At 42.2% G+C, this 14,422-nt stretch overlaps 1 protein-coding gene across 1 annotated transcript in view; it reads right to left on the reverse strand.

Annotated features, from left to right (window-relative positions):
- LOC144502445 (GTP-binding protein Rit2-like) overlaps positions 1–14,422 on the reverse strand; it is a 222,636-nt gene that overhangs the window by 155,583 nt on the left and 52,631 nt on the right. Inside the window, 1 exon segment of the mRNA XM_078226412.1 lies at positions 6,747–6,938. Coding sequence (XP_078082538.1) covers positions 6,747–6,938 — 192 coding nt within the window.

Here is a 14,422-nt window from a genome sequence, read left to right on the forward strand (position 1 = left end):
GGCACAACCTCAGGCTAAAAGGACGATCCTTTAAAACAGAGATGAGGAGGAATTTCTTCAGCCAGAGAGTGGTGAATCCGCGGAACTCTTTGCCGCAGAAGGCTGTGAGACCAGGTCACTGAGTGACTTTAAGAGAGAGATATATAGGTTCTTGATTAATAAGGGAATCAGGGGTTATGGGGAAAAGGCAGGAGAATGGGGATGAGAAAAATATCAGCCATGATTGAATGGTGGAGCAGACTCGATGGGCCGAGTGGTCTAATTCTGCTTCTATGTCTTATGGAATAACTCTCCCATGAGGGGAACATCCTTTCAACATTTACCCTGTCAAGCCCCTGAAGAATCCTATATGTTTCAATGAGATCACCTCTCATTCTTCTAAATTCCAATGAGTCCCCAGCTGTTCAACCTTTGCTCATAAGGAAATCCCTCCATACCGAGGATCATCCCAGTGAACTTTTTCTGAACTGCCCCCAATGAAATAATATATTTCCTTCAATAAGTGGCCCAAAACTGCTCACAGTACTCCAGATGTGATCTTACCAGTACCTCATACAGTTGCAGCAAGACTTCCTTATTCTTATACTCCATTCTTTAGAAATAGGATCCAACATCATATTAGCCTTTCAGATTAGTTGCTGCTCCTGTGTGCTAGTTTTCTATTTTTCATGCACAAGTACTCCTCAGTCTCTTTGTTTTGCAGCTCTCTGCAGTTCTTCTCCATTTAAATAATACTCTGTTCTTTTATCCTTCCTTCCAAAATCAACAACTTCACATTTTCTCACATTATCCTCCATTTGCCAACTTTTTGCCAATCCACTTAACCTGTCAATATCTCTTTGTATCCTTCTCACAACTTGCCTTTCCATTTATGTTTGTGTCATCTGCAAATTTGGATGCAGTATATTTGCTTTCTTTCTCCAAATATATATTGTAAACAGTTATGGTCCCAGTACTGATCCCTGTGGAACCCCACTGGTTACAGTTCACCAACCTGAAAAATAACTCCTTACCCTCACTTGCTGTTTCCTGCTCATTAGCCAATTTTCCATCCATGTCAATATACCACCTCCAACATCATGAGCTTTTATACTTTTGTGAGGCACCTAGTTGAACGCCTTCTAGAAGTCCAAATACAACACATCTACTGGTTCCCCTTTATCCACTCCGGTTAAATCATCCTCGAAAAACTTTAATACATTAGTTAGACATGATTTCCCTTTCATGAAGCCATGTTGACACTGCTTGATTTGATAATGATTTTCCAAATGTGCTACGACTAATTCCTTAATTAATTCTAACATTTTTCCAACAGTAGGCGTAAAACTAATTGGCCTATAGTTAGTCTCTTTTTCCCTCCTGCTCTTTTTGAACAGGGTGTCACATTGGCAGTTTTCCAATCCTCCAGTACTTCTCCAGAATTCAAGGATATTTGGAAAATTACAACCAATTCATCCACTATCTCAGTAGTTAATTCTTTTAGGACCTTCGGAGGCAAGCCATCTGGGCCAGGGAACGTATCTGCCTTTAACACCACTAGTTTGTCTGATACTACTTCTCTCGTGGTGGTGGCGCTATTTAATTCCTCCCACATGTTCTTTAGTATTAATGGGCTGTTTGGAGTATCTTTCACCGTAAAGACTGATGCAAAATGTCTGTTTAATTCCTCTGCCATTTCCTTGTTCCCCATCACTAGATGCTGAAAATGATGAAGAAACCATCATAAAAAGACTTGCATTTTGCACAGCTCCTTATCATAATGTCCCAGAGTGCTAATTCATTACACTGAAATATTATGAATATTCATAAGTAGGCGAATGGTGATAAGGAGAAAGCAAAATCATGTAGAAAGAAGTCTGGTGCTTTAATTAAGATCTGGAATATTTGTTAAGTATGGCATTGTCAGAACTCCAAGCTCAATTTTAAATCCAAAGGAGCTACAACAGGTCAGACTTGCAAAATTTCTAACAGCCAATGAAACACCAAATGAGTCAATGTTCAATTGAAGATTTTTCATTCTTATCAAGTATGTCAAGGTCAGAATTATTTGAAAGTCTTATTTAACTAATATGAATGGTCCTTCTGAGGGTCTCATTGGATGAAGTGAGGAGATTGACTATTTAAAGAAAATAATGGCAGAGGAGATGGGCATTCAGCCCATCAGATGTCTGCCAGCTGAAAGAGAATCATTTTTCAGCCCTTGGCAGAAGTCCCGTAAATCACGGCACTTCACACAATCATAGAATTCCAAGAGAAGAAGGCCATTTGGCCCATCAAGCCTGCACCGACAACAATCCCATCTGTAGCCCCTATGTATTTACCCTGCTAGTTCCCTGGCACTAATGTAGCATGGTCAATCAACCTAACTTGCATATCTTTGGACTGTGGGATGAAACCGGAGCACACGGAGGAAACCCACACAGACACAGAGAGAATGTGCAAATTGCTCACAAAGGTCGGAATTGAACTCAGGTCTCTGGTGTTGTGAGAACATAAGAACATAAGAACTAGGAGCAGGAGTAGGTCATCTGGCCTCTCAAGCCTGCTCCACCATTCAATAAGATCATAGCTGATCTTTTTGTGGACTCAGCTCCACTTACCCGCCCGCTCACCATAACCCTTAATACCTTTACTGTTCAAATACTTATCCTTGCCTTAAAAACTTTCAATGAGGTAGCCTCAACTACTTCACTGGGCAGGGAATTCCACAGATTCACAACCCTTTGTGTGAAGAAGTTCCTCCTCAACTCAGTCCTAAATCTGCTCCCCCTTATTTTGAGGCCATGCCCCCTAGTTCTAGTTTTACCCACCAGTGGAAACCATTTCCCTGCTTCTATCTTATCTATTCCCTTCATAATCTGATATGTTTCTATAAGATCTCCCCTCACTCTTCTGAATTCCAATGAGTATAGCCCCAGTCTACTCAGTCTCTCCTCATAAACCAACCTTCTCAACTCTGGAATCAACCTAGTGAATCTCCCCTGCACCCCCTCCAGTGCCAGTATATCTTTTCTCAAGTAAGGTGACCAAAACTGTACATAGTACTCCAGGTGTGGCCTCACCAGCACCTTATACAGCTGCAACATAACCTCCCTGTTTTTAAACTCCATCCCTCTAGCAATGAAAGACAAAATTCCATTTGCCTTCTTAATTACCTGCTGCACCTGCAAACCAACTCCTTGAGATTCCTGCACAAGGACACCCAGGTCCCTCTGCACAGCAGCATGCTGCAATTTTTTACCATTTAAAAAATAGTTAGCTAATGAGGCAGCAGTGCTAACCATTGTGCCACCGTGCCGCACTCTGCCGCCCTCAGATGGGTGATCATGCATTGCATGTTTGAGTAGCCTTCTGCCTCTAACCCGACCCCCCGCCACCCCACTCTCTGGTTCAAATAAATTCCACTCAACTCCTCTTTAATCCTTAAGCTTATCACTTTTAATCTAAATCCCCTGTGACTCCTCTGCTTTTACAAATAGGTCCTTCCATTTCCATCTGTCAAGGACCCTCATGATTTTATATAATTCAATTAAACTTTCCCTCGGCCTCCTCTATCTCAAACATATAAAAACCCAGCCTACCCTATCCTGAAGCTTGGCAGAGTTAAAAAAAAAGAAACAGCAAGATAAAAAAGCAGTAATGTGAACCTCATGGGTTCAGCATGAAGATTGGCAGGCAAGAAAAAGAAACAATGGGAAATAAAAAGTATTAAAAAGCATAACTACTTTCTAGGCAAGGTCAGAAACTTGAAAAAAATCAGTGTTAAAAGAATGGGGCCTGACAGAACAGTTGTGGTAAAAAGAGGAAGCACTTCAGGCTTGATGGGGCATCATGGGGTCGTATCAAAAACAAATTGTTTGTTCTGCCCTGGAGCTATCTGTCAGAAGAGATTTTAGCAGCTAAAGGGACATCAGTTCCTTGTGTAAACAGTCTTCGATAGTCCCCTCTTTGATCTGCTCTGGAGCTGTCAATCAAAGCTGTCCTAGCAGGTGTCAAAGTTGTTGGGGCTCATTCAAGCCACAAAGAAGGATTTCCCCAGCGAAATTCAATGTTCCTGTCCATCAAAGCACTTCAAAGAGGTTTCAGTGCAGCTGGGGCTTATTCATGATAGAAGGGATCTCCCAAGTGGAAAGGCGATGGCCTAGTGGTACTATCGCTAGACTATTAATCCAGAAACTTCGCTAATGTTCTGGGAACCCAGGTTCGAATCCCACCACGGCAGCTGGTGGAATTTGAATTCACTGAAAAAAATTGGAATTAGAATCTACTGATGACCATGAAACCAATGTCGATTGCCAGAAAAACCCATCTCGTTCACTAATGTCCCTTAGGGACGGAAATCTGCCGTCCTTACCTGGTCTGGCCTACATGTGACTCTAGACCCACAGCAATATGGTTGACTCTCAATTGCCCTCGTGCAACTAGGGATGGCCTATGAATGCTGGCCAGCCAGTGATGCCCATGTCCCATGGATGGATAGAAAAAAAATGAATGCTCCTGTCCATCAAACTACTTCAAAGGGGTTTCAGAGCAGCTGGGATTTATGAGAGAAAGCCAGGGGATCTTCCGAGTGAAACTGACAGCTCTTGTCACTCAAAACATTTCAAAGAGATCTGTTAACACTTAGGGTTTTGAAATCAGTCAAGTGCAATCGCTACTGTAGAATAGTTGCTGTGATTTTGAAGACTTTCAGGTGTTCAGGGGGCATGGATTTTAATGAGACCACTTCAAAGGTTTTACAGAACATGGACAATAATAAAGATTTTTTATAGAAATTTGCCTAAAATTATCACCTTGAGTGACTTCCATATTTTCCAGGGCAACAAGGAGAAGTCCAGCTACAAGAGCTCTATCGCAAGGGAGAGTCCCAAAGTCAACCTCTTCCCCCAGCCAGTGCTCCCCCAACCTGCTGGTCCCTTTAGGATCCACCCATCTGCATCCTGGCAGCAGCAAAGGAGTCCATTGGGCACAGTTGGAGGCAGTACTTACCTCCTTGCACCCCTCGGAGACCATGGTGTCTGGTCCCTGATTGTCAGGACTAGGACTAATTGGCACTTTTGGGACATCCCACTAGGGGTGGAGGGAGCTTCCTAGGGGGTTGATGAATCAGGTTTCCAGCCCATTAATTGCATTAAAATCTATTTAAAGCAGTTGTGATCAGGTTCTCATCTGCCCTGGACAAGAACCTGATCTGGCAGGCTCACCAGGCCAGGAGACTCGCAACGGGTTTGACGCCTGGCAAGAATCCTGACATGATGCTCACGCCTGATTCAATGGGCCATCAGGAATCACAGCTGGGGCTAGGGGCCCCGGACAAATGTCCCCCACAACTAAGACAAATAATCCTCTAATAGCCTCTTAAAACTGACAATCAATCAAAATATGAACTCAGCCCTCCTGCTGAGATAAGTAGTTTGGTATTTTTTTTAAATTTAGTTAAGCATTCATAATGGGCCCAGCTGTAATAACCACTCTTTGGAAATGTCAACAATAAAATCTATTGAAACTGCATGACAAGATTTAGATTGGTTTTTTTCTAAACTAGATTAAGTGGCCTGCCAATCAATGCACTCCAGAAGAGTTTGTTTTACTCTAACTGAGAACTATGGCCTAGATTCTTTTAAGAGGTGTGAATTTGTGATGACTTCAGCCAGGCAAATGAGGTTGGCCTGCGAGAATATGAACTCCCTGATTGAGTCCTATTTGATAGCCTATTCAGGGAGCCTCCTGTTCCCTATTTAAAGCAGGTGTGTCAGTTTCTCTGCTTGCTGAAGCAGGGAGCACACAGGGAGCGCTCTTTTGTATAGTATGTCTTGTAAATAAAGGAACTTTTGGTGACGGGATCTTCGCCTCAGTGGATTTGTTACAAGATTGAAATAGCTTCAGATTAAACACTTAAACAGATCTTCAAGTCATCACACTGCGTCCTAAAACTATAGTCACACTTCCTTTATTTCAAGTGCTGCAAAACCAATTCTCAGCTAATTCAACATAAAATTTGCATGCAAGGTCAGTTGATAAAAGAGAGTATCTTCCTGCATTTTGGTTGTAAAGCTGGGGCACTTTGAATTGGCAGCTTAGCAAAATGTGCATCATTCCGTGTTGCATGGCCCAGACCCTATAGCGATCCTTTATTTATTACATCTTCCATCATCAAATCCTAATCCCTGCCTGCACTTTGCAGTGCTTATCAATCATGTTTTGGTTGGAGTACCGCTCTAATTAGGTGGGATGAACTGGTGGCTCTTTATCGATCAAAGGAGTTCATTATACAAGCACGTTGTAGAATTCTCCAATTGCGGGAATGAGGAAATAAATATCCAACCCTGAAATTCCATAATTCGATTTGAGAGGGCAGGTGTGTGATCGCCAAATTACTGCGGGCTGCTGATTTTAGCCTCAATTACAGTATTACAGCTGTTTTTGTTTGATCATGGATGATCACATCTTGTGCGACGTAGAAATTTATTGGAAGCTTCAAGGGACTGGAAATGTGTGAAGATAAAATAAAAAATCTTGACACGTTAGTTAATTGCTTCATTGACTAAAATGAAAGGTACTCTTTAACCTGGGTTCTATCAATAATATAACTCACCCTTTTAATAAGAGAGAAAATGCATTTCTGTCTGATAAGCACAAAAGGTGGCTTTGTGGTATTTCAAATGATATAAACCAAATCCATAGTGAATTACAAATCCTGAAGCATAATAATTAAATGGTATTATTACTAAGAAGTGTTTTCTTACCTGCCTATACTCTTTTAGGTCTGTTTTGTTTCCAACCAAAACTGTTGGGATATCATATGTGTGTCGAACATGATAGGTGAGTTCCTTGAACTGTGCGGCTTCCTGGAATGAGCGGCGATCAGTAATAGAATAACAGATTATAAAACCCTCTCCACCTCGCATGTATTGATCCCTCATGGCTGCGAACTCTGCCTGGAGTTAAATATCAGAAATAGAACGGAAAAACATCGGTAACAATTCTGCCCAACAGCAAAGTCATCCGAAACTTCATTGCAGGTTTCAGACGCTCCTTTGCAATGTGCGGTGTTAACTTCCTCATGGACTTTCTAAAGTAAGAGTTGGGCATTGTGTTCATGCCACATTATTAAACAATATCTGATCAACTGGATTAGCCATTATAGAGCAGATCCAGGTGGAGGATGAAGTTTGCAGGTTGACCCCCTTGCCTATGGTGCATTAACTGAACTTGGCTAGATTGTGGTGATTATATATATATGATGTGGGTTAATGAGGGGAAAAAATAAATCAACCATCATTTGCAGTCAAGAATGCTGTCCAGTGACCGCCACTGAATAGTGTGCGTAGATTTGAATTCACTCACCATTGACAATAAAATTATGGGGTTTTTTGGGGAGAGGAACGCTCAGTGGCACAAGTGCTGATTGAAGAGTTGGACGTAGATATCAATGCATCTGATAAATGAAACCCCTGGGTTGCTGGCATTAAAATCAGTGGTTGAAAAATCTGGTGCACCATCAATCGGGCATGTCAGCCCAGTGACTGATTCTCTGATCTGCATTCTTGTTCAGCAAGCTGCAGCATCAGGAGCAGACTCACACAACGTTGGCAGCTGTAGCGTCTAGCTTTGCTTGTGAAGAATTGCCTTGTGCCAAGGAACCAGAGGGTGGGTGGAACCACTGGAACTGTGCCAAGCATTGAAGTCAGGAAGGAAGACAGTTGAAAAAAGAAATAAAAACAAATGACCAGAGGTTCCCTTTGCCTTTTATCTGAAAATAATGCTGCGTATGAGCTTTCTGAATCAGTTCCAGCAATTTTTAACATTGATGTTACTGTTAATAAGAAACCTTGGATTATTTGCCATTGCACATAATAATGTCATTAGTTTGAGTTAAGACTTGCGTGACATTGCCAGGTTCAGCTTGCAGATCCCGGCCCTTTAACAATGCCTTGTGTTTAACTGTTGATTTTCATAGTGTTCAAATGTTTAAAATATGGTTGCTATTTAGGAGTGGAGATCAGGACTCTTGGGAAAAGTAAGATCGCATTTTTTTATACAATTAAGAGAAATAATGTAAATGAAGATTTATAATAAATAATAGAAGGGAGGAGTTAAATTACTGAAAATAAAACTGAAGAAAATAAACAAGGAAGGGAGACAAAAGGATGAAGGAAAGAAAAGAAGAGAAAAATTGGCCCAGATCTTGCTGTGATACTGATGGTGAAGCTGTCAACAAATCTGGGAGTTTGGAAGTGTGCTGAATGATGCAAAAATCCAGAAGTTTCTACCAGCGGATCAATCCGCTCTCCAGAGGATAAGCTGTCGAGGTTTCCAGCTATTGCTATCTCCTCGCCAATCATGAACTCGTGAGAAATTCAACCCTAATGTGTTCCCTATTCATTTATGGGATTATGGGCATCGCTAGCTAGATTAGCACTTATTGAGCATCGCCAATTGCCCTTCAGAAGGTGGTGAGGAGCTGCATTCTTGAATAGCGGCAGTCCCTGCAGTGTAGATCCAGCCAAGGTGCTGTGAATCATAGATTCCCTAAAGTGCAGAAGGAGGCCATTCGGCCCATCGTGTCTGCACCGACAACGATTCCACCAAAGTCCTATCCCTGTAACCCCACATATTTACTCTGCTAATACCCCTAACATCCCGGGACACTGAGGGGCAATTTTTCATGGTCAATGCGCCTAACCTGCACATCTTTGGACTGTGGGAGGAAACCGGAGCACCTGGAGGAAACCCACGCAGACATGGGGAGAATGTGCAAACTGCAGACAGGCAGTGACCCAAGGCCGGAATCAAACCCAGGTCCTTGGTGCTGTGAGGCAGCAGTGCTAACCACTGTGCCACCATGCCGCTGTTGGAAGTCTAGCTGTAAACACTCTGGAAAAATTGATATCTTGTTGAATGAGTTGCACCTGGGTTTACAAAGACAAACTGACTTCATGTTTACTGCTAAACTCCTTCACTGGCCCTGATAAGCTAATTTTGTATTTTTAGAATATCAAATTTCTACACCGATATTAAAAACATCATATTTTTTAAATCATGAAAACATTTTTTAGAAGTCTATTCATTTTTATGTTAGCTTCTATCTTTATGCAGCTGAATGAATGATCATAAATGCTTTTAATTTCTTGGATTGCAGTGTGAGAATGCTTCAATTCAACTGGTTACGTATTTGCTTGTTGACATAAGGACACAAGAACTAGGACCAGGAGTAGGCCATCTGGCCCCTCGAGCCTGCTCCGCCATTCAATAAGATCATGGCTGATCTGTGTGTGGACTCAGCTCCACTTACCCGCCTGCTCACCATAACCCTTAATTCCTTTACTGTTCAAAAATTTATCTATCCTTGCCTTAAAAACATTCAATGAGGTAGCATCAACTGCTTCACTGGGCAGGGAATTCCACAGATTCACAACCCTTTGTGTGAAGACGTTCCTCCTCAACTCAGTCCTAAATCTACTTTCCCTTATTTTGAGGCTATGCCCCCTAGTTCTAGTTTCACCCGCCAGTAGAAACAACTTCCCTGCTTCTATCTTATCTACTCCCTTCATAATCTTATATGTTTCTTAAGATCTCCCCTCATTCTTCTGAATTCCAATGAGTATAGCCCCAGTCTACTCAGTCTCTCCTCATAAGCCAACCCTCTCAACTCCGGAATCAACCTAGTGAATCTCCTCTGCACTCCCTCCAGTGCCAGTATATCCTTTCTCAAGTAAGGAGACCAAAACTGTGCACAGTACTCCAGGTATGGCCTCACTAGCACCTTATACAGCTGCAACATAACCTCACTGTTTTTAAACTCCATCCCTCTAGCAATGAAGGACAAGATTCCATTTGCCTTCTTAATTACCTGCTGCACCTGCAAACCAACTCCTTGAGATTCCTGCACAAGGACACTGAGGTCCCTCTGCACAGCAGCATGCTGCAATTTTTTAAAATTTAAATAATAGCCCATTTTGCTGTTATTCCTACCAAAATGGGTGACCTCACATTTACCAACATTGTACTCCATCTGCCAGACCCTCGCCCACTCACTTAGATTATCTATATCCCTTTGCAGACTGTCAGCGTCCTCTGCACACTTTGCTCTGCCACCAATCTTAGTGTCATCTGTGAATTTTGACACACTACACTTGGTCCCCAACTCCAAATCATCTATGTAAATCATAAACAATTGCGGTCCCAACACTGATCCCTGAGGCACACCACTAGCCACTGATCGCCAACACCCATTTACTCCCAGCCTTTGCTTTCTGTTAGTTAACCAGTCCTCTATCCATGCTCATACATTACCCGTAACACCGTGCACCTTTATCTTATGTAGCAGTCTTTGGTGCGGCACCTTGTCAAATGCCTTCTGGAAATCCAGATACACCACATCCACAGGTTCCCCATTGTCCACTGCACATGTAATGTTCTCAAAGAATTCCACCAAATTAGTCAAACATGACCTGTCCTTCACGAACCCATGCTGCGTTTTACCAATGGGACAATTTATATCCAGATGTTTCGCTATTTCTTCTTGATGATAGATTCAAGCATTTTCCCTACTACAGAAGTTAAGCTAACCGGCCTATAGTTAGCTGCCTTTTGTCTACCTCCTTTTTTAAACAGTGGCGTTACATTTGCTGTTTTCCAATCTGCGGGAACCACCCCAGAGTCCAGCGAATTTTGGTAAATTACCACTAGTGCATTTGCTATTTCTCCTGCCATCCCTTTTAGTACCCTGGGATGCATTCCATCAGGGCCAGGGGACTTGTCTACCTTTAGCCCCATTAACTTGCCCAACACTATCTCTTTCGTGATGATGATAGTTTCTAGGTTCTCACCTGCCATAGCCTTCCTGTCATCCATTTTTGGCATGTTATTTGTGTTTTCCACTGTGAACACCGACACAAAATACCTGTTCAATGCCTCAGCCATTTCCTCATTTCCAGTTATTACATCCCCCTTCTTGTCCTCTAAAGGACCAATGTTTACTTTTGCCACCCTTGTTCATTTTATATATTTGTAGAAACTTTTGCTATCTGTTTTTATATTCTGAGCTAGTTTTTCTCTCATAATCCATCTTACCTTTCTTTATAGCTTTTTTCGTGGCTTTCTGCTGACCTTTAAAGATTTCCCAATCCTCTGTTGGGATTTCCCAATCCCAATCATCACTGCTGCTGCTTTGTAAGGTCACCCAATGATTTGGGAGCCATCAGTAGACACCAGATTTTCCCACCACGCTCGGCCTCAAGCCCAGAAAATTCCATCCAAGGTCAATGGACTTTAGCATGGTCCGCCCCACCTGCTACAATTCCCATGGTGGGTGGGATAGAAAAATACTGCCCTTAATTCCAGATTTTCTTTTTGAATTCAAATTCCACCTTCTGCTGTGGCGGGACTCAAATGGGTTCCCAGAACATTAGCTGAGTTTCTGGATTAATTGTCTTGTGATATTACCATTAGGCCATCACCTCCCCGAATGATGACCATGAAACCATTATCAATTGTCAGAAAAACTCATCTGGTTCTCAAATGTCCTTTAGGGAAGGAAATTTGCCATCCTTACCTGGTCTGGCCTACATGGGACTCCAGATCTATAGCAATATAGTTGACTCTTAAATGCCCTCTGAAATGGCTCAGCAAGCCACTTAGTTGAAAGGCAATTAGGGGTTGGTAACAAATGCTGACCCTGTTAATGATGCCAATATCCCATGAAATAAAAGAATAGGCATTGATTTTGAAGCAAGATATTAGCCAATAAGGCTGCTTCTCATATAAAGAAGGGAAGGTAAGCAACACAGTGGAGCTGCTGGTAACACAAATTCAGGATCAACAGCATTAGCTACATAAGCTTTCAAATCTGTTAAGGTTATCTGTTAAGGGAATCCCACAAACAACTGTCAGAAATATCTCCCAAAGCATCTTGCAGCTTTACTCGAAAAAGTTACAGATCCTTTTCAGTGTCAATCCACTGAATGCAAATTGGGCATTTATATTCCGATGGCTGTTTTGTGCTTAATCATGTGGAAGAAAATTGCACTCTTATTAAAAATATTTCAATTTGCAAAATCTTTCAGGCTATTGTCCAAGTGCTTATATAACACAGAAACATTTCAGTAGCTACAGCTCCCCTCTCACTATCTTTAATTGTGCCGAGTTTTCCAATATCTCATGAAAATTCTTCTGCTTCTCCATTCTGGATCAGCTACATTGCTGTACCTCAAAGTTAACACAGAACCTGCTGCATTTGTGGATGAAATTGCCAATTGTGAATGTGGGTTGTTCTCCCTCCACTAAGACATTCCTCACCTTCACCAGTGTTCAGTCTGTGACAAACTCCCTACTGGATTCTCTTCCCATGAATACTGCAGTATAGATTTATTTGAAATGTTGCACGCACGATTAATTGAGAGGTTGTGAATGTCCTTAGGTCAGGAAGGATGAGCAGACTAACCACAGCAACATTTGAGTGGGGAGATTTAAAATAAATGTAGTTGCAGTGGGGGAACAATATAATTTGGGGTGTATTATCTGTATATATATGTTGGCCTGGATTTTATGGCCCCATCATGGTGTGCCTCCCACTGATGGATTTGGCGGGCCATTTAAATTATCATTTACTTCAGTGGGACCTTACCAGGAGAGAGCCCTAAAATCCTGGCTATGGTTCTCCACAGCCAATAGCACGAGTCCCGAAGGCTGTGCTACCTACTGGTGCCAGAATTAAGGACGTCTCCTCAGCAATGGATAGGAACTTGGAGTGTGAGGGGAAGAGTCCAGTTATCATGAGCCACATTGGTACCAAGAACATAGGTAGGGCTATAACAGAGGCTCTGCAAAGAGAGTGTGAGCAACTATTGGGGCTAAATTAAAAACCAACGACCAAGGTATTAATTTCTGGATTACTACCTGAGCCATAGGCAAATTGGCATATGGGTAGATAAGTTGAATTTGTGCCTCAAAGATTGGTATGGGAGAAATGGGTTGTGATTCATGGGGTACTAGCACTGGGACTGGGGAAAGAGGGAACTCTGCCATTGGGAGGGCCTTCATCTCAACTGCACCGGGACTAGTGTCTTGATGAATCATATAATAGGACTATAACCATTATATAATTCTATGATTCTACCACCAACAGGATGAAAACATTCTCTCTCCATCAAGCCCTTTTACTTCACTTCGCTGTGCCTCCCCTACTCTAACACAGAAACATGTTAAACTATATTTTTGTTTTCATTCATGGGAGGTGAATGGATGCTAGACCTGTATCTTTTGTCCATCCTGAATTGCCCTTGTGAATGTTCTGGTGGACCACCTTCTTGAACTGTTGCAGTCCATGTTATGTAGGTATGTTATGTTAGGGAGGAAGTTCCAGGATTTTGACCCGGCAACAATGAAGGAATAGATATGTTTCCAAGGCAGGATGGTGTACGATTTGAAGGGGTACTTGGGGGTGGTGGGTCCCATGCATCTGCTACCCTTGTTCTGGTTGGCAGGGATCATGGGTTTGGAAGGTGCTGTTAAGGGAGCCTTGGCAATTGCTTGTAGATTGTTCACATTGCGGCCTCTGTGGGCCAGTCATGGAGGGAATGAATGTATAAAATGCCAATCCAGGGAGCTGCTTTATCCTGGATGTTGTTGAGATTCTTGAGAATTGTTGAAGCTGCACACATCCAAGCAAGTGGAATTATTTCATCACATTACTGGATTAAACTGAAAAATGATTAACCTTTTGGAAAACTTGAATGGGAAGAGGTATTTTGTGTGTGTAAGTACAAGAACATTTCAATTGTAAAACCATATTCTATGTAAGCGGGAGATTATCCAAAGAAACGCTACGGCATAAATGATGAAAAATGAACACCAATTGCCCACATATTGGAAGCACCTATACACTGTCTGTGCACTCGTATCCTGGTGATCCTGAAATAATGATTCCTTCTTACAGTAACATCAGGTGCTTGTGATCACAACTAGATTGGAACTTTGGTGCTACATACTCCTGACTTGTGCCATGTAGACTGTAGACAGGCTTTGCAGAGTCACTTGGTGCAGAGTTCCCAGCTTCTGACCTGCTCTTGTTGTCATCGTATTTATGGAGATCATTCAGTTACGATGCTGACCCCAGGATGTTGATGGTGGGGGACTCAGCAATGTTAATGCGGCCGAATGTCAAAGAAAGGATGTTAGGGATTTTCTTTTGTAGCTATTGCTTACCACCTGTGTGGTGCGAATGCTACTTATCAGTCCAAGCCTGATTGTTGTCCAGGTCTTACTGCATATAGACATGGGGGGAGGGGTGAATTTACTACTATTCTAAGTGCCAAACAAGCACAAAAACAGGAGAGTTTCAGATCTGTTTCTTGGGTGAGTTTAAAAATGCAATCCTATGCCACCTTGTGCAGAAAATAATACACAATCTGTTTCCCAC

The sequence above is a fragment of the Mustelus asterias genome, chromosome 1 (genome assembly GCF_964213995.1).
Source record: "Mustelus asterias chromosome 1, sMusAst1.hap1.1, whole genome shotgun sequence".
Classification (NCBI taxonomy): Eukaryota; Metazoa; Chordata; class Chondrichthyes; order Carcharhiniformes; family Triakidae; genus Mustelus; species Mustelus asterias.